Source organism: Oncorhynchus mykiss, chromosome 18, assembly GCF_013265735.2.
Source record: "Oncorhynchus mykiss isolate Arlee chromosome 18, USDA_OmykA_1.1, whole genome shotgun sequence".
In the NCBI taxonomy this organism is placed as follows: Eukaryota; Metazoa; Chordata; class Actinopteri; order Salmoniformes; family Salmonidae; genus Oncorhynchus; species Oncorhynchus mykiss.
In genome coordinates, this window is record NC_048582.1 from 49350213 (window position 1) to 49373604 (window position 23392).

A 23392-nucleotide genomic window follows, 5' to 3' on the forward strand; every position below is an offset into this window, starting at 1 on the left:
CTGACAGAAGAACAAACAAAGACAGTACAAAATAACAAAAGAAAAGTAATCCAAAATACTTTTCTGGCATAAGAGTATGAATAAGTAGTAGCGGACAGTCTCGGATAAGTTTAGTTTGGTTTGGTTCGTCAACACCCGGTGAGTCAATTCAATTTAACACTTAGATCTGGATGATGAACAATATCGTGCACATTAGAGTTCAAATCTCAGAATAATCGGGTTTAGCCTGCTTAGGCCTATTTCAGTGATTTATGTCGCACACAAACTCAGAACACCTGTCTTCAATTCACATCAATCAACATGAATCCCACGTAATCCCAACATTTTCACTGGTAATAAAGTAGAACTTAGACTTCACTTCAGACTAGGATAGAATAGAATAGCTCATTTACAAGGGTTAAGTTATACCAACATTGTCATAAAATGAAGACCACCACACTGTAATCCATGATGGACAACACAACCCAGCTAAAAACAACTTGCTTACTAGTAGGTCAGTGAAACATCAGAAACTTCTATAACCCCTGCATACCCCGAGAATGACTGATTATAACCCTTACTAGTAGGTCAGTGAAACATCAGAAACTTCTATAACCCCTGCATACCCTGAGAATGACTGATTATAACCCTTACTAGTAGGTCAGTGAAACATCAGAAACTTCTATAACCCCTGCATACCCTGAGAATGACTGATTATAACCCTTACTAGTAGGTCAGTGAAACATCAGAAACATCTATTGCTCATTAGAAACCCCTGCTACCTGCCTTCGGTTATAATGACTGATTATAACTCTTTCACAAGTGTGTTACAATGATAATATCAGAGTAGCTAAGTGCAATGGTTCAATTACAATTATCAAATGTTGAAATAAATGGAATACTGAAGTTATATTCTTCTGGTGTTGATTGCATATTACTTTCTTCTTTGAGTCAGAATACAAGAAAGAAACCAAACGTTTTATTCTCTGATACTCTGGTATAGTTTGATCAACAGGTTGAATTTCAATGGGAGGCGCCATGTGCCAAACCACCTTATCGTATGTTAATCTTCAGACATTCAGCCATATTGATTATGGTATTGATTATGGTTCACAGGATAAGCCTTATGGCAGAGGGGAAGGCGGTACCGATATTTTCTAATTGGACAATCAAAGTAGATGGACTAACTAAGTACAAACATATGCTTGATCACACTTAAGGTTATTTTCTTGCTAAGATATGATTGGCTAAACTTTATGAGATCTTTGAAACACACTACATGTTACTTAATAAAGTTCCAAAAAGAATAATAAAGTAATAATAACAATGTCCAAATAAACATATCAGAGTTTCAAGTAGTGATGGATCATTTGATATTATTCAGTTTAACAATTGAAAAAGTTTTTAGTTAATATCAGGTCTAGTGGACACACTTGCTAGAGGTCTACAAGTGAATAATAAGATATATATTTTATGGATATCAAATTGAAAGAAGAAATACATTTAATATCAATTCAGTCCAAACAAGTCAGTCAAAAAAAAACAACACCAAATACCTATAGTATTGTTCCACATTACTAACCATTAGTTGATCAATGACCACCAAGCATCCTGGCCTACATAATACCAATAGCATAAACAGTGGGACTGCAGAGAGATGCTAAGTATTCTGCTGTTCACCTTGTCTACATTTACACACACGTTTTTTTTAGAAATCAATCGAGTTTTAAATCTTAAAGATTAGCCATACAGTAGTTTCCCCAAAAGGTTCATTGTTTATATGAATAAATAATGTACCATTATTTTAATCAAATATTGTCTCATACTTTTAGAATTCACAAAGATGGCCGCTACACATTTAATTTATTTTGTTCCTGATGTTTTGTGTGTAAATGTTTATTTCCAGCGAGGATTGTGTACTTGTCTTTATCGCACCCAATTAACCAACCAATCAGTTAACCGATGTTTGATATAGGAATACTTAACTGCAGTGGCATCACACACCAACGTACATGTACAAAACAACGGAAACAGCTAAGTAAATGAGGGATACAAAGGGATACAAGGAAAGCAGGTGCTTCCACAGTTGTGGTTCCTGAGTTAATTAAGCAATTATTTCAATATTTAATTAGGTGTACATTTTGCAGATATTCTAATAATTGATCAATCAACGGCCATGCTCTTATTGACAGCTCTTACAGTTTTTTTTTCAATTGCTAACAAGCGTCGCTCAATACCGAAGCCACTTTTTCCAAACTCTTCACACAGTCTGCATCACCAACATGCATCTTGGCCAAACAGTTCATCTCACCTCCAAAACTCCCCCAAACCACCAAAACACTTTATACATGTCTCAAAATAAGCTTGTTGGACCAGAACACTGGCAACAATTCTCACTCAGAAAGCGTACATCGTCACTCATAACACACTGACCTAAAAAACACTAACATGGAGCATTACTTAAATGATGAACTTTTTCCCTTTGCAGTTTGAATGATTTTCACATCATTATAGAATAAGAATAAGACCTTTTCACTTTATTGACTGTACTGAAGTACATGTAACAACAATGAATCAGAAATGCAGCAATTTGCTTCAATAGCCTTTATCTTTTCTATATCTTTGCATATAGTAATTTACCTGTGAAAAATAAAAAGTTGAAACAAAAAACTAATTCCTGAAATTCCAGGGCTGCAATAAAAATACTTAAAAAACATCATCAACATGTATAATATAATCACTCATACTGTACAGTACTGTGAGGGTTCTAGTTCTCATCAACATGTGTAGTATAACACTCATACTGTACAGTACTGTGAGGGTTCTAGTTATCATCAACATGTGTAGTATAACACTCATACTGTACAGTACTGTGAGGGTTCTAGTTCTCATCAACATGTGTAGTATAACACTCATACTGTACAGTACTGTGAGGGTTCTAGTTCTCATCAACATGTGTAGTATAACACTCATACTGTACAGTACTGTGAGGGTTCTAGTTCTCATCAACATGTGTAGTATAACACTCATACTGTACAGTACTGTGAGGGTTCTAGTTCTCATCAATATGTATAGTATAACACTCATACTGTACAGTACTGTGAGGGTTCTAGTTCTCATCAACATGTGTAGTATAACACTCATACTGTACAGTACTGTGAGGGTTCTAGTTCTCATCAACATGTGTAGTATAACACTCATACTGTACAGTACTGTGAGGGTTCTAGTTCTCATCAACATGTGTAGTATAACACTCATACTGTACAGTACTGTGAGGGTTCTAGTTCTCATCAACATGTGTAGTATAACACTCATACTGTACAGTACTGTGAGGGTTCTAGTTCTCATCAATATGTATAGTATAACACTCATACTGTACAGTACTGTGAGGGTTCTAGTTCTCATCAACATGTGTAGTATAACACTCATACTGTACAGTACTGTGAGGGCTCTAGTTCTCATCAATATGTATAGTATAACACTCATACTGTACAGTACTGTGAGGGTTCTAGTTATCATCAACATGTGTAGTATAACACTCATACTGTACAGTACTGTGAGGGTTCTAGTTCTCATCAACATGTGTAGTATAACACTCATACTGTACAGTACTGTGAGGGTTCTAGTTCTCATCAACATGTGTAGTATAACACTCATACTGTACAGTACTGTGAGGGTTCTAGTTCTCATCAACATGTGTAGTATAACACTCATACTGTACAGTACTGTGAGGGTTCTAGTTCTCATCAACATGTGTAGTATAACACTCATACTGTACAGTACTGTGAGGGTTCTAGTTCTCATCAATATGTATAGTATAACACTCATACTGTACAGTACTGTGAGGGTTCTAGTTCTCATCAACATGTGTAGTATAACACTCATACTGTACAGTACTGTGAGGGCTCTAGTTCTCATCAATATGTATAGTATAACACTCATACTGTACAGTACTGTGAGGGTTCTAGTTCTCATCAACATGTGTAATTTAACACTCATACTGTCCAGTACTGTGAGGGTTCTAGTTCTCATCAACATGTGTAGTATAACACTCATACTGTACAGTACTGTGAGGGTTCTAGTTCTCATCAACATGTATAGTATAATCACTCATACTGTACAGTACTGTGAGGGTTCAAATTCTCATCAACATGTGTAGTATCACACCCATACTGTACAGTACTGTGAGGGTTCTAGTTCTCCCTCTCTACTGCATTTGGCCACAAGTTCTCATCAACATCACATCTTATGTTTTCTCTGGCGATGCATCTTGGAAAGTATCTTCTGGAATGTCTAATCCAACCCTGGCAGTCTTCAGGAGAAGTGTCTCCACACCCTGGCAGTCTTCAGGAGAAGTGTCTCCACACCCTGGCAGTCTTCAGGAGAAGTGTCTCCACACCCTGGCAGTCTTCAGGAGAAGTGTTTCCACACCCTGGCAGTCTTCAGGAGAAGTGTCTCCACACCCTGGCAGTCTTCAGGAGAAGTGTCTCCACACCCTGGCAGTCTTCAGGAGAAGTGTCTCCACACCCTGGCAGTCTTCAGGAGAAGTGTCTCCACACCCTGGCAGTCTTCAGGAGAAGTGTTTCCACACCCTGGCAGTCTTCAGGAGAAGTGTCTCCACACCCTGGCAGTCTTCAGGAGAAGTGTCTCCACACCCTGCCAGTCTTCAGGAGAAGTGTCTCCACACCCTGGCAGTCTTCAGGAGAAGTGTCTCCACACCCTGGCAGTCTTCAGGAGAAGTGTCTCCACACCCTGGCAGTCTTCAGGAGAAGTGTCTCCACACCCTGGCAGTCTTCAGGAGAAGTGTCTCCACACCCTGGCAGTCTTCAGGAGAAGTGTTTTCACACCCTGGCAGTCTTCAGGAGAAGTGTTTCCACACCCTGGCAGTCTTCAGGAGAAGTGTCTCCACACCCTAGCAGTCTTCAGGAGAAGTGTCTCCACACCCTGGCAGTCTTCAGGAGAAGTGTCTCCACACCCTGGCAGTCTTCAGGAGAAGTGTCTCCACACCCTGGCAGTCTTCAGGAGAAGTGTCTCCACACCCTGGCAGTCTTCAGGAGAAGTGTCTCCACACCCTGGCAGTCTTCAGGAGAAGTGTCTCCACACCCTGGCAGTCTTCAGGAGAAGTGTTTCCACACCCTGGCAGTCTTCAGGAGAAGTGTCTCCACACCCTGGCAGTCTTCAGGAGAAGTGTCTCCACACCCTGCCAGTCTTCAGGAGAAGTGTCTCCACACCCTGGCAGTCTTCAGGAGAAGTGTCTCCACACCCTGGCAGTCTTCAGGAGAAGTGTTTTCACACCCTGGCAGTCTTCAGGAGAAGTGTTTCCACACCCTGGCAGTCTTCAGGAGAAGTGTCTCCACACCCTAGCAGTCTTCAGGAGAAGTGTCTCCACACCCTGGCAGTCTTCAGGAGAAGTGTCTCCACACCCTGGCAGTCTTCAGGAGAAGTGTCTCCACACCCTGGCAGTCTTCAGGAGAAGTGTCTCCACACCCTGGCAGTCTTCAGGAGAAGTGTCTCCACACCCTGGCAGTCTTCAGGAGAAGTGTCTCCACACCCTGGCAGTCTTCAGGAGAAGTGTTTCCACACCCTGGCAGTCTTCAGGAGAAGTGTCTCCACACCCTGGCAGTCTTCAGGAGAAGTGTCTCCACACCCTGCCAGTCTTCAGGAGAAGTGTCTCCACACCCTGGCAGTCTTCAGGAGAAGTGTCTCCACACCCTGGCAGTCTTCAGGAGAAGTGTCTCCACACCCTGGCAGTCTTCAGGAGAAGTGTCTCCACACCCTGGCAGTCTTCAGGAGAAGTGTCTCCACACCCTGGCAGTCTTCAGGAGAAGTGTTTTCACACCCTGGCAGTCTTCAGGAGAAGTGTTTCCACACCCTGGCAGTCTTCAGGAGAAGTGTCTCCACACCCTAGCAGTCTTCAGGAGAAGTGTCTCCACACCCTAGCAGTCTTCAGGAGAAGTGTCTCCACACCCTGGCAGTCTTCAGGAGAAGTGTCTCCACACCCTAGCAGTCTTCAGGAGAAGTGTCTCCACACCCTGGCAGTCTTCAGGAGAAGTGTCTCCACACCCTGGCAGTCTTCAGGAGAAGTGTCTCCACACCCTGGCAGTCTTCAGGAGAAGTGTCTCCACACCCTGGCAGTCTTCAGGAGAAGTGTTTCCACACCCTGGCAGTCTTCAGGAGAAGTGTCTCCACACCCTAGCAGTCTTCAGGAGAAGTGTCTCCACACCCTAGCAGTCTTCAGGAGAAGTGTCTCCACACCCTGGCAGTCTTCAGGAGAAGTGTCTCCACACCCTGGCAGTCTTCAGGAGAAGTGTCTCCACACCCTGGCAGTCTTCAAGAGAAGTGTTTCCACACCCCGGCAGTCTTCAGGAGAAGTGTCTCCACACCCTGGCAGTCTTCAGGAGAAGTGTCTCCACACCCTGGCATTCTTCAGGAGAAGTGTCTCCACACCCTGGCAGTCTTCAGGAGAAGTGTCTCCACACCCTGGCAGTCTTCAGGAGAAGTGTCTCCACACCCTAGCAGTCTTCAGGAGAAGTGTCTCCACACCCTAGCAGTCTTCAGGAGAAGTGTCTCCACACCCTGGCAGTCTTCAGGAGAAGTGTCTCCACACCCTGGCAGTCTTCAGGAGAAGTGTCTCCACACCCTGGCAGTCTTCAAGAGAAGTGTTTCCACACCCCGGCAGTCTTCAGGAGAAGTGTCTCCACACCCTGGCAGTCTTCAGGAGAAGTGTCTCCACACCCTGGCATTCTTCAGGAGAAGTGTCTCCACACCCTGGCAGTCTTCAGGAGAAGTGTCTCCACACCCTAGCAGTCTTCAGGAGAAGTGTCTCCACACCCTGGCAGTCTTCAGGAGAAGTGTCTCCACACCCTGCCAGTCTTCAGGAGAAGTGTCTCCACACCCTGGCAGTCTTCAAGAGAAGTGTCTCCACACCCTGCCAGTCTTCAGGAGAAGTGTCTCCACACCCTGGCAGTCTTCAGGAGAAGTGTCTCCACACCCTGGCAGTGTTCAGGAGAAGTGTCTCCACACCCCGGCAGTCTTCAGGAGAAGTGTCTCCACACCCTGGCAGTCTTCAGGAGAAGTGTCTCCACACCCTGGCAGTCTTCAAGAGAAGTGTTTCCACACCCCGGCAGTCTTCAGGAGAAGTGTCTCCACACCCTGGCAGTCTTCAGGAGAAGTGTCTCCACACCCTGGCATTCTTCAGGAGAAGTGTCTCCACACCCTGGCAGTCTTCAGGAGAAGTGTCTCCACACCCTGGCAGTCTTCAGGAGAAGTGTCTCCACACCCTAGCAGTCTTCAGGAGAAGTGTCTCCACACCCTAGCAGTCTTCAGGAGAAGTGTCTCCACACCCTGGCAGTCTTCAGGAGAAGTGTCTCCACACCCTGGCAGTCTTCAGGAGAAGTGTCTCCACACCCTGGCAGTCTTCAAGAGAAGTGTTTCCACACCCTGGCAGTCTTCAGGAGAAGTGTCTCCACACCCTGGCAGTCTTCAGGAGAAGTGTCTCCACACCCTGGCATTCTTCAGGAGAAGTGTCTCCACACCCTGGCAGTCTTCAGGAGAAGTGTCTCCACACCCTAGCAGTCTTCAGGAGAAGTGTCTCCACACCCTGGCAGTCTTCAGGAGAAGTGTCTCCACACCCTGCCAGTCTTCAGGAGAAGTGTCTCCACACCCTGGCAGTCTTCAAGAGAAGTGTCTCCACACCCTGCCAGTCTTCAGGAGAAGTGTCTCCACACCCTGGCAGTCTTCAGGAGAAGTGTCTCCACACCCTGGCAGTCTTCAGGAGAAGTGTCTCCACACCCTGGCAGTCTTCAGGAGAAGTGTTTCCACACCCTGGCAGTCTTCAGGAGAAGTGTCTCCACACCCTGCCAGTCTTCAGGAGAAGTGTCTCCACACCCTGGCAGTCTTCAGGAGAAGTGTCTCCACACCCTGGCAGTCTTCAGGAGAAGTGTCTCTACACCCTGGCAGTCTTCAGGAGAAGTGTCTCCACACCCTTCATTCATGGCATCCAGTAAGGACATCTGGTCATGTGGATGTTGGTCATAAACCTTCCACCTCCACACAGAGAAAAACTCCTCTATGGGGTTTAGGAAGGGGGAGTATGGAGGCAGGAACAGTACTGACATCCTGGGATGGGCAGCAAACCAGTCTGTGACTGCAGCAGAGTGTTGGAATGCCACATTATCCCACACAACAACGAAAGTAGGGTAGTTTCTTGCCCCTCTCTCCTCCGCTGGCACAAGTCGATTATTCAGGTCATCCAGTCAATAAATGAGCCTCTCTGTATTGTAGGGGCCAATGAGTGGTTTGTTTAACAGCAAACCATCATTGGACAGTGCTGCACACATTGTGATGTTAGCTCCTCTCTGGCTTGGGACATCCACGGTTGCTCTCTGTCCAATCACATTTCTTCCCCTGCTGTGTGTTTTTGCCAGGTTGAATCCATTTTCATCAACAAATATGAATGTATGTGTAGTTTACCTGGCTTCAATCTCCATTACTCTCTAAAATACAGTAAATCCACAGTTTTACAGTACTTTACATTGTGCATAGCTGTGTATGTACCCTGTTTGGTTATTGAACAGACATCTTACCTGGAGATATTGATACCGGAGTTCTTTCACACGTACACCGTTTCTCTCAAAGGGTACAGTGTACCTCATCCTTATTTTATGTTTTTCTAGGACCATATTCACATTCCCAAAAGTGATATTGTCTACCAGCACTTTGTCCTGAAATTCCAGCAGTTTTATTGCATTGTTGCCAATTACCATGTGAACAATGGCAATTTCCTGTGCATCTGATAATATTCTGCCTCTCCCTCCCGTGGGAGACAACCTTTGGATCCTACTGAAAAACACAAACCAATCAATATATTTCAAAATGTCAGTACATGTAAAAATGTGACCATACTGTATTGTACTGTAATATGTAGTTAAATTATCATTGAAGGATGCACATCTCACCTGTTGTTTTGCCAGAAAATGTGTACTATTGATGCAATTGTTGAAAGCTGCAGATTTGGTTGCACCCTTAAACCGGCCTCTCTCAAAGAGAGACCATGGTTTACAACATGGTCAATAATTGGGGCCCTTATCTCATCAGAGACCCCAGCTCTTGGTCTTCCTCTCCTTTGTCCTCCACGCATTCTCCCGCTCCCTGCCACTCTTCTTTCCCCACCAACCAAGCTTTGATCCATGTTTCTAAACTAAATCATTCCAAAGCTGTCCTCTTTTGTATGTTTGGTAATGAGACTAAAAACAGGAAACTTGGGTAGGCTTTCAGCTGAAATTGCAATCAGCTGTGTTTGGAATGATTAAATATTCTGCTGAGATGTTCTATATGTTTTAATCTGGTTACTGCAGAAATGCACAACATTTGCCATCATTTTGTTTTGAATGTGTTTTTAACAGTTTTGGAAACAGTGTGTCAGCATTTGAAAACGTGCTGGAAATATATAGTTTTGCAGGTGGTGGAGTATGAATGAGAAAAGAGCTAATCAATTTCGGAGAATGTAGTCATTGAATGCATTTTGTGTGAAAGCAATGAAAAATTATTCACAGTTTCGCTGACTGTGTGAAGAGTTTTGACAATGTGACTTCAGTTTTGACCAATGCATGTGCCAATGATACATACTTACTAAGATTATAAAATTATTGCATCTAATTAATTCAAATCTAATAACCACAAATAATTGAAAAAGTATAATTGTATTATTTTACCCACTTTTCGGTCAGTTTCAACTTATTATTACAGAAATATACGTGTTCTTAAAACAAACGTGCTGAAGCTTAAATACGGTGCACTCGGAAAGTATTCAGACCCCTTTTTCCACATAAAAAAAATTATTATTTACCTCAAATATGAAATCCACAATAGAAGCTAGCCAGAAGCTAACCAGAAGCTAGCCAGAAGCTAACCAGAAGCTAGCCAGAAGCTAGCCAGTTTACTGGCTAACATTAGTATTCAGCTAACCACGGTTTGTGGTCATCAGCTATCCTTTAGCTCGAAAAGCTATCGCCAGTTTTGTATAACGCGACTCAGACCAGAACATACCGGACCTATTTTTCTCTCCATATCGCCAGATTTCTACCGCAAGCTCTGGACATTTACACCTGGATCTCGCAACTAGCTAGCTGCTATCTGTGTGACTATTGGCTTACGTCGATCCCAGAGCAAACATCATTTATTCCGGAGCTAGCCAGATGAATAGTTCCATCAGCCACTCCTGAGCTACAATCACCTATCCGGACCCGTTTTACTGCTGATTCGGAGCCCCACCGGGCCTTTATGACTGGACTACCGACGTTATCTGCCGGAGGGAGTTATCCAACTGGCCCCTCCGTCACGAAGTTACCTGAACGCCCATCTGCGGCCCGCTAATCGTTAGCTGTCTTATCGGCTGCTATCTGAATAGGTCTATCGGACAATTTTTTCTTGAGTCACTATAACTATATCTATTTTTCCAATTGGATTGATCTCCTCTACCACACGGTACCCCACTAATCTACCGACGGAAACGCACGAGGTGGCTAAAAACAGACCTCCATCCTCTGCCAGCTTGCTACCGATGGCCCGGCTAGCTGTCTGAATCGCCGTGACCCCAACCAACCTCACTTCTCACTGGACCCTTATGATCACTCGACTAAGCATGGCTCTCCTTAATTTCAAAATGCCTTGTCCATTGCTGTTCTGGTTTTTATTGGCTTATTTCACTGTAGAGCCTCTAGCCCTGCTCATTATACCTTATCCAACCTTTCAGTTCCACCACCCACACATGCAATGAAATCACCTGGTTTCGATGATGTTTCTAGAGACAATGTCTCTCTCATCATCACTCATACCTAGGTTTACCTCCACTGTATTCATATCCAACCATACCTTGGTCTGTACATTATACCTTGAAGCTATTTTTTTGCCCCCAGAAACCTCCTTTTACTCTCTGTTCCGGACGTTCTAGACGACCAATTCTCATAGCTTTTAGCCGTACCCTTATCCTACTCCTCCTCTGTTCCTCTGGTGACGTAGAGGTGAATCCAGGCCCTACAGTGCCTAGCTCCACTCCTATTCCCCAGGCACTCTCTTTTGATGACTTCTGTAACCGTAATAGCCTTGGTTTCATGCATGTTAACATTAGAAACCTCCTCCCTAAGTTTGTTTTATTCACTGCTTTAGAACACTGTGCCAACCCGGATGTTCTAGCGGTGTCTGAATCCTGGCTTAGGAAGACCACCAAAAATTCTGAAATATCCATCCCTTACTACAACATTTTCAGACAAGATAGAACGGCCAAAGGGGGCGGTGTTGCAATCTACTACAAAGATAGCCTGCAGAGTTCTGTCCTACTATCCAGGTCTGTACCCAAACAATTTGAACTTCTACTCTTAAAAATCCACCTCCCTAAAAACAAGTCTCTCACCGTTGACGCCTGCTATAGACCACCCTCTGCCCCCAGCTGTGCTCTGGAAACCATATGTAAACTGATTGCCCCCCATCTATCTTCAGAGCTCGTGCTGCTAAGCGACTAAACTGGAACATACTTAACACCCCAGCCATCCTACAATCTAAGCTTGATGCCCTCAATCTCACACAAATTATCAATGAACCTACCAGGTACCACCCCAAAGCCGTAAACACGGGCACCCTCATAGATATCATCCTTACCATCTTGCCCTCTAAATACACCTTTGCTGTTTCCAACCAAGATCTCAGCAATCACTGCCTCATGGCCTGCATCCGTAATGGGTCAGCGGTCAAACGACCTCCACTCATCACTGTCAAACGCTCCCTGAAACACTTCAGCGAGCAGGCCTTTCTAATCGACCTGGCCGGGGTATCCTGGAAGGATATTGATCTCATCCCGTCAGTAGAGGATGCCTGGTTAATTTTTTTTAAATGCCTTCCTCACCATCTTAAATACGCATTCCCCATTCAAAAAATTTAGAACCAGGAACAGATATAGCCCTTGGTTCTCTCCAGACCAGACTGCCCTTAACCAACACAAAAACATCCTATGGCGTTCTGCATTAGCATCGAACAACCCCCGTGATATGCAACTTTTCAGGGAAGCTAGAAACCAATATACACCCTATATACCCTTTCTTTCTAAAATTATCTGCCGAAATGGTATATACACCCTATATACACCCTATATACCCTTTCTTTCTAAAATTATCTGCCGAAATGGTATATACACCCTATATACACCCTATATACCCTTTCTTTCTAAAATTATCTGCCGAAATGGTATATACACCCTATATACACCCTATATACCCTTTCTTTCTAAAATTATCTGCCGAAATGGTATATACACCCTATATACACCCTATATACCCTTTCTTTCTAAAATTATCTGCCGAAATGGTTGCAACCCCTATTACTAGCCTGTTCAACCTCTCTTTCTTGTCGTCTGAGATTCCCAATGATTGGAAAGCAGCTGCAGTCATCCCCCTCTTCAAATGGGGGGACACTCTTGACCCAAACTGCTACAGACCTATATCTATCCTACCCTGCCTTTCTAAGGTCTTCGAAAGCCAAGTCAACAAACAGATTACCAACCATTTCGAATCCCACCATACCTTCTCCGCTATGCAATCTGGTTTCAGAGCCGGTCATTGGTGCACCTCAGCCACACTCAAGGTCCTAAACAATATCTTAACCGCCATCGATAAGAAACAATACTGTGCAGCCGTATTCATTGACCTGGCCAAGGCCTGTCAATCACCACATCATCACCGGGAGACTCGATAGCCTTGGTTTCTCAAATGATTGCCTCGCCAACTACTTATCTGATAGAGTTCAGTGTGTCAAATCGGAGGGCCTGTTGTCCGGGCCTCTGGCAGTCTCTATGGGGCTGCCACAGGGTTCAATTCTTGGACCGACTCCTTCTCTGTATACATCAATGATGTCGCTCTTGCTGCTGGTGAGTCTCTGATCCACCTCTACGCAGACGACACCATTCTGTATACTTCTGGACCTTTTTTGGACACTGTGTTAGCAACCCTCCAGACAAGCTTTAATGCCATTCAACTCTCCATCCATGAACTCCAATTGCTCTTAAATACAAGTAAAACTAAATGCATGCTCTTCAACCGATCGCTGCCTGCACCTGCCCGTCTGTCCAACATCACTACTCTGGACGATTCTGACTTAGAATATGTGGACAACTACAAATACCTAGGTGTCTGGTTAGACTGTAAACTCTCCTTCCAGACTCACATCAAACATCTCCAATCCAAAGTTAAATCTAGAATTTGCTTCCTATTTCGCAACAAAGCATCCTTCACTCATGCTGCCAAACATACCCTTGTAAAACTGACCATCCTACCGATCCTCGACTTCGGCGATGTCATTTACAAAATAGCCTCCAATACCCTACTCAATTAATTGGATGCAGTCTATCACAGTGCCATCCGTTTTGTCACCAAAGCCCTATATACTACACACCACTGTGACCTGTACGCTCTCGTTGGCTGGCCCTCACTTCATACTCGTTGCCAAACCCACTGGCTCCAGGTCATCTACAAGACCCTGCTAGGTAAAGTCCCCCCTTATCTCAGCTCGATGGTCACCATAGCATCACCCACCTGTAGCACGCGCTCCAGCAGATATATCTCTCTGGTCACCCCCAAAACCAATTCTTCCTTTGGCCACCTCTCCTTCCAGTTCTCTGCTGCCAATGACTGGAACGAACTACAAAAATCTCTGAAACTGGAAACACTTATCTCCCTCACTAGCTTTAAGCACCAGCTGTCAGAGCAGCACACACACTACTGCACCTGTACATAGCCCATCTATAAAATTAGCCCAAACAACTACCTCTCCCCCTACTGTATTTATTTATTTTGCTCCTTTGCACCCCATTATTTCTATCTCTACTTTAGACATTCTTCCACTGCAAATCTTCCACTGCAAATTCCAGTGTTTTACTTGCTATATGGTATTTACTTCGCCACCATGGCCTTTTTTTGCCTTTACCTCCCTTATCTCACCTCATTTGCTCACATTGTATATAGACTTATTTTTCTACTGTATTATTGACTGTATGTTTGTTTTACTCCATGTGTAACTCTGTGTTGTTGTATGTGTCGAGCTGCTTTGCTTCATCTTGGCCAGGTCGCAATTGTAAATGAGAACTTGTTTTCAAATTGGTTAAATAAAGGTGAAAAATATAAAAAAATAAAATTATGAGTTATTGTTTGTAGATTGATGAGGAAAATATGTAATTTAATCGATCTTAGAATAAGGCTGTAACGTAATAAAATTTGGAAAAGGAGAAAGGTCTGAAAACATTCCGAGGGCACTGTAAATGTAGATTAATCATGCCATAAATGCACACATAGTGGGGCAAAAAAGTATTTAGTCAGCCACCAATTGTGCAAGTTCTCCCACTTAAAAAGATGGGAGAGGCCTGTAATTTTCATCATAGGTACACTTCAACTATGACAGACAAAATGAGAAAAAATAATCCAGAAAATCACATTGTAGGATTTTTAATGAATTTATTTGCAAATTATGGTGGAAAATAAGAAACAAGCACGATTTCTAGCTCTCACAGACCTGTAACTTCTTCTTTAAGAGGCTCCTCTGTCCTCCACTCGTTACCTGTATTAATGGCACCTGTTTGAACTTGTTATCAGTATAAAAGACACCTTTACACAACCTCAAACAGTCACACTACAAACTCCACTATGGCCAAGACCAAAGAGCTGTCAAAGGACACCAGAAACAAAATTGTAGACCTGCACCAGGCTGGGAAGACTGAATCTGCAATATGTAAGCAGCTTGGTTTGAAGAAATCAATTTTGGGAGCAATTATTAGGAAATGGAAGACATACAAGACCACTGATAATCTCCCTCGATCTGGGGCTCCACGCAAGATTTCACCCCGTGGGGTCAAAATGATCACAAGAACGGTGAGCAAAAATCCCAGAACCCCACGGGGGGACCTAGTGAATGACCTGCAGAGAGCTGGGACCAAAGTAACAAAGCCTACCATCAGTAACACACTACGCCGCCAGGGACTCAAATCCTGCAGTGCCAGAAGTGTCCCTCTGCTTAAGCCAGTACATGTCCAGGCCCGTCTGAAGTTTGCTAGAGAGCATTTGGATGATCCAGAAGAAGATTGGGAGAATGTCATATGGTCAGATGAAACCAAAATATAACTTTTTGGTAAAAACTCAACTCGTCGTATTTGGAGGACAAAGAATGCTGAGTTGCATCCAAAGAACACCATACCTACTGTGAAGCATGAGGGTGGAAACATCATGCTTTGGGGCTGTTTTTCTGCAAAGGGACCAGGACGACTGATTCGTGTAAAGGAAAGAATGAATGGGGCCATGTAATCGTGAGATTCTGAGTGAAAACCTCCTTCCATCATCAAAGGCATTGAAGATGAAACCTGGCTGGGTCTTTCAGCATGGCAATGATCCCAAACACACTGCCCGGGCAACAAAGGAGTGGCTTCGTAAGAAGCATTTCAAGGTCCTGGAGTGGCCTAGCCAGTCTCCAGATCTCAACCCCATAGAAAATCTTTGTAGGGAGTTGAAAGTCTGTGTTGCCCAGCAACAGCCCCAAAACATCACTGCTCTAGAGGAGATCTGCATGGAGGAATGGGCCAAAATACCAGCAACAGTGTGTGAAAACCTTGTGAAGACTTACAGAAAACGTTTGACCTCTGTCATTGCCAACAAAGGGTATATAACAAAGTATTGAGATAAACTTTTGTTATTGACCAAATACTTATTTTCCACCATAATTTGCAAATAAATTCATAAAAAATCCTACAATGTGAAATTCTGGATTTTTTTTCTCATTTTGTCTGTCATAGTTGAAGTGTATCTATGATGAAAATTACAGGCCTCTCATCTTTTTAAGTGGGAGAACTTGCACAATTGGTGGCTGACTAAATACTTTTTTGCCCCACTGTATATATTGTTTTCCTTCTCTATTTTCAGTACTAGACTAATGGATCCAGAGTTAAATGTGCATATAAGGTGATTCTGAACAATCAATTAATTAATCAATGAAGATGCTGAACAGACGTGTGTTTACAAGACAAAGACCGCACTATAATCACCTAACCACAGTGTATGTGTCCCAAATGGCACCCTATTCCCTTTTTAGTGCACTACTTTTGACCAGAGTACATATAACTTTTGGTTAAACAGTGAACTGTAAAGGGAATAGGGTGTCATTTGGGATGCATCCAGTGGATCCTTCTAAAAAGATCCACGTATCCACGTGACCAGCTATCCTTTTGTGACCAGTGACACACCAACGGAGTTGGGCTCAGACGACTGTGGCTAAGACTGTAACACGATCAACACATAACAGCTGCTAAAAGTAAGGCCCTTTGAGGCAAATCTGCTCCTAAAGAGGCCCTTGATACCAGTTTAACTTTTTGATGAGGTGAAGTCCTCTGTGGCCCTTAATCTCATTTGTGTTTCTTAGAGGACTCGAGACAGAAAATGTCAAGTGTCTATCAGACACTATAAATCCTGTCAATACTCTGCAATCTGTTCTAGATAAGTGTATTATTCTTAGTTTGGGGTGTTTTGTTTCCCTCTTTTTCCATCTGTTTTTTTGTATATAGTGTTACTATTTTTTAATCTAAGGAGTCGATTGGTGTAGAGCTAGAACTTGTTTTTAACCTGACCTACAACCCAAACATTATCAGAATCACCTTTATTCACTAAGTACATTTACACTGAATTTTACATGGGGATATGGTGCTGCTAGCAGTAGACAACATATGGAGACAGAAACAGACAGAGGAATTTACACAAAGTTTACATACATTATATACAAAAAAGTGAATTATAGTTTTACACTGAATTGAAACAGACCATAAACACACTTCACACCAATCAACTTGTTTATTTTGGGATTGCATACTTTCTGGACCAAAATTGCCATGTATATAACATAATCATTAATGATATAACTCTTACAGAAATAGAAAAAGAGTCACGTCTATATTCTGTTATTGTTTGCCTGAGATGTCATCAAACATGAATTCAAATTAAACCAAAACTTTTAAACCCAATTATTGATTTGTGGTTGAAATCAGGGGGGAAATTAGACCAAAGCTATGTACATTACTCACTTTTCACAAATTCAACCAACAATTAACATTAATGCAACGTTATTATGTTGATAAAGATTCATTTTTTAATGTGGAAACTATGTTGACTCAATACATTTTCTCCCCATAATGTTTCAATAGTAATGACTCTAGACAGATCCTTCAGGATTGGCTGATCAAATAAAAGGTTCATTCATTAGTTCCTTTGGTCTACTGGGTTGCACCACCATGAAATTCACATCTTAAACTGGCCCTAAGTAACTGTTACTGAGTATTAACGTTTCAGAGAGCAGAGTTTTTTTGTATCCACTCTTCTGATGACATGATTTACTCTACAAACCCTTCAAAGAGGTGCTTACTACTAAAACTCCAAATACCCAACCAGCCACGGTCATTCAACAATCAAATACGGCATTGTAAAAAGGCATCATTTCAACCTTAGATGCCATGCACACACCATAGATGAGTGACTATTTCTTCATAAGCAGCATAAAATCGCTTTTTCACTCAATTGAAATCTCTCCTGAATTTAAAATAATAAATAAAACAATGTATATATATATATATATATATATCTCACTCGAAACATAAACGCTGATATCTACTCAAAACTCACCCAAAGCATGGGAGCATTTGAGGAGCACGACTGGTTGCTCCTCCAGACACAGTCATTGCCAGGCTTGAACCGTTAACTGGTCCACGGAGGTGAGGTGACCGTTTTTCCGAAATAAGCATTTCGGTTCATATGCTATTTCCGAGGTCTCACAGAAAGGTCAGTGGATCTATAGGTATGAGTATATACAGTATATTCTCTTGGTGGTAATGCCCCACGGCCCAACCTTGGTTGTCCAGTCCATCCAGGTTCTCAGCAACAACATTCCCGGGAGAGTCTTCAACCTCGTTCCTCAGCACCTGTCGATACTGGAAGCCGAAGCAGGCTTGTCCCTAATATATTCCCTCCCTGATCGATCACTTGAGGTCTCAGAGGGTTCAAAGCTGGTCAAGAACAATTTTCAGATGGCAGGCTTCAGTCTTGCAAGGATAGGGCCTGGTTTGACATGTTATCCTGAGCCAGATGTCCCCGTCCAACACCGTGTTACCTGAGGAGGACACCAGGCTAACACCAGGCCCCTGGACAACCTCCCCTCACAAGGATGGGGTGAACCCAGGCAAACTATTGGAGAGGCCCAATGATTCTCAATTAACACACCAGTGTTCACCCCAAAGTGAGTGAGTCAAAAGTATATTAGGTTTATCACTCTACTAGCTCACAGGTGTCAAGGGGGTTAACATCCAATAACAATATTATTTTCCTGGGGGTTTCTTCTTGCTGTTTTGTACCACTAATGACACTTTTATATTTTCTGGTACTAAACTAAACATATATTTATACACTTCCATCAATAGTGCTAGCTAATGTGTTAATTTGAAGTTCCATCGTTTTTCAAAAGTTATCTATGAAGTAATTTGTGCCACAACAGTCCACAGTGCTGCCTGATCATACCTCCTACTACTACTTGATCTACTACTACATCTACTACTACTACTACATCTACTTCTACATCTACTACTACTACTACATCTACTTCTACATCTACTACTACTACATCTACTACTACTACTAAATCTACTACTACTACATCTACTTCTACTAAATCTACTACTACATCTACTACTGCTAATAAATCTACTACTACTAAATCTACTACATCTACAACTACTAAATCTACTACTACTAAATCATCTACTACTACATCTACTACTACTACTACTACTAAATCTACTACTACTAAATCTACTACATCTAATACTACTACTACTACTACCTCATCTACTACTACTACTACTACATCTACTACTACTAAATTTACTACTAAATCTACTACTACTACATCTACTACTACTACTACTACTACTACTACATCTACTACTAATACACCTACGACTACTAAATCTACTACTACTACTACTACATCTACTACTACTACATCTACTACTACTACATCTACTTCTAAATCTACTACTACATCTACTACTACTACATCTATTACTACTACTACATCATCTACTACTATTAAATCTACTACTACTACATCTACTACTGCATCCACTAGTACTACTACTACTACTACATATACTACTACATCTACTACTACTACTACATCTACTACTATTAAATCTACTACTACTACATCTACTACTACTACTACTACATCTCCTACTACTACTACATCTACTACATCTACTACTACTACTACTACTACTACTAAATCTACTACTACTACATCTACTACTACATCTAATACTACTACTACTACATCTACTACTACTACTACATCTACTACTACTACTATATCTACTATTACTAAATCTATTACTACATCTACTACTACTACTACTACATCTACTACTAATACACCTACCACTACTACACCTACTACCACTACTACACCTACTACTACTACTACATCATCTACTACTACTAAATCTACTTCTACATCTACTACTAATACTACACCTACCACTACTACATCTACTACTACTACATCTACTACTAATACACCTACCACTACTACACCTACTACCACTACTACACCTACTACTACTACTACATCATCTACTACTACTAAATCTACTTCTACATCTACTACTAATACTACACCTACCACTACTACATCTACTACTACTACTACATCTACTACTACTACATCTACTACTAATACACCTACCACTACTACACCTACTACTACTACATCTACTACTACTACTACATCTACTTCTACATCTACTACTACTACATATACTACATCTACTACTACTACTACTACATCTACTACTACTAAATCTACTACTACTATATCTACTACTACATCTAATACTACTACTACTACATCTACTACTACTACTACATCTACTACTACTACTACTACATCTACTACTACTACTATATCTACTACTACTAAATCTACTACTACATCTACTACTACTACTACATCTACTACTAATACACCTACCACTACTACACCTACTACCACTACTACACCTACTACTACTACTACATCATCTACTACTACTAAATCTACTTCTACATCTACTACTAATACTACACCTACCACTACTACATCTACTACTACTAATACTACATCTACTACTACTACATCTACTACTACTACATCTACTACTAATACACCTACCACTACTACACCTACTACCACTACTACACCTACTACTACTACTACTACATCATCTACTACTACTAAATCTACTTCTACATCTACTACTAATACTACACCTACCACTACTACATCTACTACTACTACTACATCTACTACTACTACATCTACTACTACTACATCTACTACTACTACATCTACTACATCTACTACTACTACTACTAAATATACTACTATTAAATCTACTACTACTACATCTACTACTACATCTAATACTACTACTACTACTACATCTACTACTATTAAATCTACTACTACCTCATCTACATCTACTACTACTACTAAATCTACTACATCTACTACTACTACTACATCTACTACTAATACACCTACAACTACTACACCTACTACTACTAAATCTACTACTACTACATCTACTACTACTACTACACCTACAACTACTACACCTACCACTACTACATCTACTACTACTACTACTACTACTACTACTACTACTACTACTACTACTACTACTACTACATCTACTCGTACTAAATCTACTACATCTACTACTACTAGATCTACTACTACTACTACTACACCTACATCTACTACTACTAAATCTACATCTACATCTACTACTACTAGATCTACTACTACTACTACTACTACTACACCTACATCTACTACTACTAAATCTACATCTACTACTACTAGATCTACTACTACTACATCTACTACTACTACATCTACTACTACTAGATCAACTACTACTAGATCTACTACTACATCTACTACTACTGCATCTACTACTACTAGATCTACTACTACTGCATCTACTACTACATCTACTAATACTACTACATCTACACCTACCACTACTACATCTACTACTACTACTACTACTACTACTACTACTACTACATCTACTCATACTAAATCTACTACATCTACTACTACTAGATCTACTACTACTACTACTACACCTACATCTACTACTACTAAATCTACATCTACATCTACTACTACTAGATCTACTACTACTACATCTACTACTACTACATCTACTACTACTACATCTACTACTACTAGATCAACTACTACTAGATCTACTACTACTACATCTACTACTACTGCATCTACTACTACTAGATCTACTACTACTACATATATTACTACTACATCTACTACTACATCTACTACTACTGCATCTCCTACTTCTACATCTACTACTACTAGATCTACTACTACTACATATATTACTACTACATCTACTACTACTACTACATCTACTACTACTGCATCTCCTACTTCTACATCTACTACTACTAGATCTACTACTACTACTACTACTACTACTAGATAAGTTTTCAGTTGTAAATGTCCGCACATTATCAACGTGCTCACAGGAGAAGCCTTCTCAGAACAGGACTTATGTTGTTTGGGTGAATCTTAGGCCATGGGGTCATGAGTGTCATAGTTAATGACAAGCAGATGCTCGTAGTCAATACTGCTAACTAGTCAGGCCCAAATCACCCAACGTGTCGGAAACCGATTGAGTAGCTCAATAAAGTCACTAAGAAAGGTTAAATATGCTATTATCTGGTTCATTGTCTTGTATAGATGTTTGGACTAAAATGCCAAAGTTAGAGGTTGGTGACAGTGGCCAGGTAACCAAAACCAAAGCATGGATTGAAGTCTTTTCTCATCCACAGACTGCTTACAGGGTAAGAAAACACATTTTTCTAATTTGGGTGACCTGTCCCTTACACTGTCCGTGAATGTGTGTTAATACGTGCTAATGATAATCTGACATCTGTACACCAAATGGACAACAAAACAACAGCAGAATGAGCTGACGCAGTTGAATGAGACAGCATGAGTCATCACGACCAGCTGGGAAAACTTTAATTTTGGAGATAAATGAATCTGAATCCAGTCTCTTCCTCACCCCCCCTTCTCCTGTTCGTTACTGTTAATCACCTATCAAGATGTACTGTATGAAGCAATGACTCAATGACGCAATTAGTGCCTCTAATGACACCCAATGCACTCATTTGACCAGATCTCCATTGGGCTCTGGTCCTTCACTGTCATTTGGGACGCAGTAAATGACTAAGTGAAGCCTTGACAGAATTATCTGGGGGAAAGATCTGGCATATAAGGACAAAGACGTTAGGGAAAAAGTCTAAATGATAAGCCCTTGAACAACCATGAAGGGTTGATACTATAACTATACATATATTATAAGTAACATATCATTCTGTGACCACACGTGTCAGAGGAGAACAGTAAGGTCACTGTTAACGAGAGGACAAAAGCGGAAGAATATGCCAACGATTTGGTGTCATGCGTAACAAACCTTCCTCCAAATGAACCGTTCCTCAGAGGGCTACTAACTAACCCTCCGGTGACCGGACTCATCAAATCATATGCATCACAGTCACTCTGATGCCTGAATGGACACACACACACACACACACACACAAATGTCCCTTAAACACCTCACCAGATCAATATAAAAAGATTCACGTTGTTGACTACTTTGAGCACCTAAACTACCAGAAGTCAATCAGTTATTTTCAAAGGAAGAAGGAGACATGAAGAGATATTGTGCAATCTGTTGGAGGGAATTGTAAAAAAAATATTTTTGGAAATAATCAGTGACATTGCCTTTGTGATAACCAATCAGTGGAAGCTCTAGCTCTAGACATTGTGCAATCTGTTGGAGAGTTAAGAATTGTAAAAACAATCTTTATGGAAATGATCAGTGACATTGCCTTTGTGATAACCAATCAGTGGAAGCTCTAGCTCTAGACATTGTGCAATCTGTTGGAGAGTTAAGAATTGTAAAAACAATCTTTATGGAAATGATCAGTGACATTGCCTTTGTGATAACCAATCAGTGGAAGCTCTAGACATTGTGCAATCTGTTGGAGAGTTAAGAATTGTAAAAACAATCTTTATGGAAATGATCAGTGACATTGCCTTTGTGATAACCAATCAGTGGAAGCTCTAGACATTGTGCAATCTGTTGGAGAGTTAAGAATTGTAAAAACAATCTTTATGGAAATGATCAGTGACATTGCCTTTGTGATAACCAATCAGTGGAAGCTCTAGCTCTAGACATTGTGCAATCTGTTGGAGAGTTAAGAATTGT

General features: G+C 41.5%; 2 protein-coding genes across 2 annotated transcripts in view; one reads left to right on the plus strand and one right to left on the minus strand.

Annotated features, from left to right (window-relative positions):
- Positions 1 to 23392, minus strand: part of LOC100135978 (thyroid hormone receptor beta) — a 140449-nt gene that overhangs the window by 17532 nt on the left and 99525 nt on the right. The gene's annotated exons all lie outside the window — the stretch shown is intronic.
- LOC118941181 (mucin-2-like) lies at positions 18656 to 21730 on the plus strand (the record flags this gene model as incomplete). Its single annotated transcript, XM_036952996.1, has 1 exon — positions 18656 to 21730. A coding segment is annotated over one exon (2943 nt), but the record flags the coding sequence as incomplete, so codon positions are not given.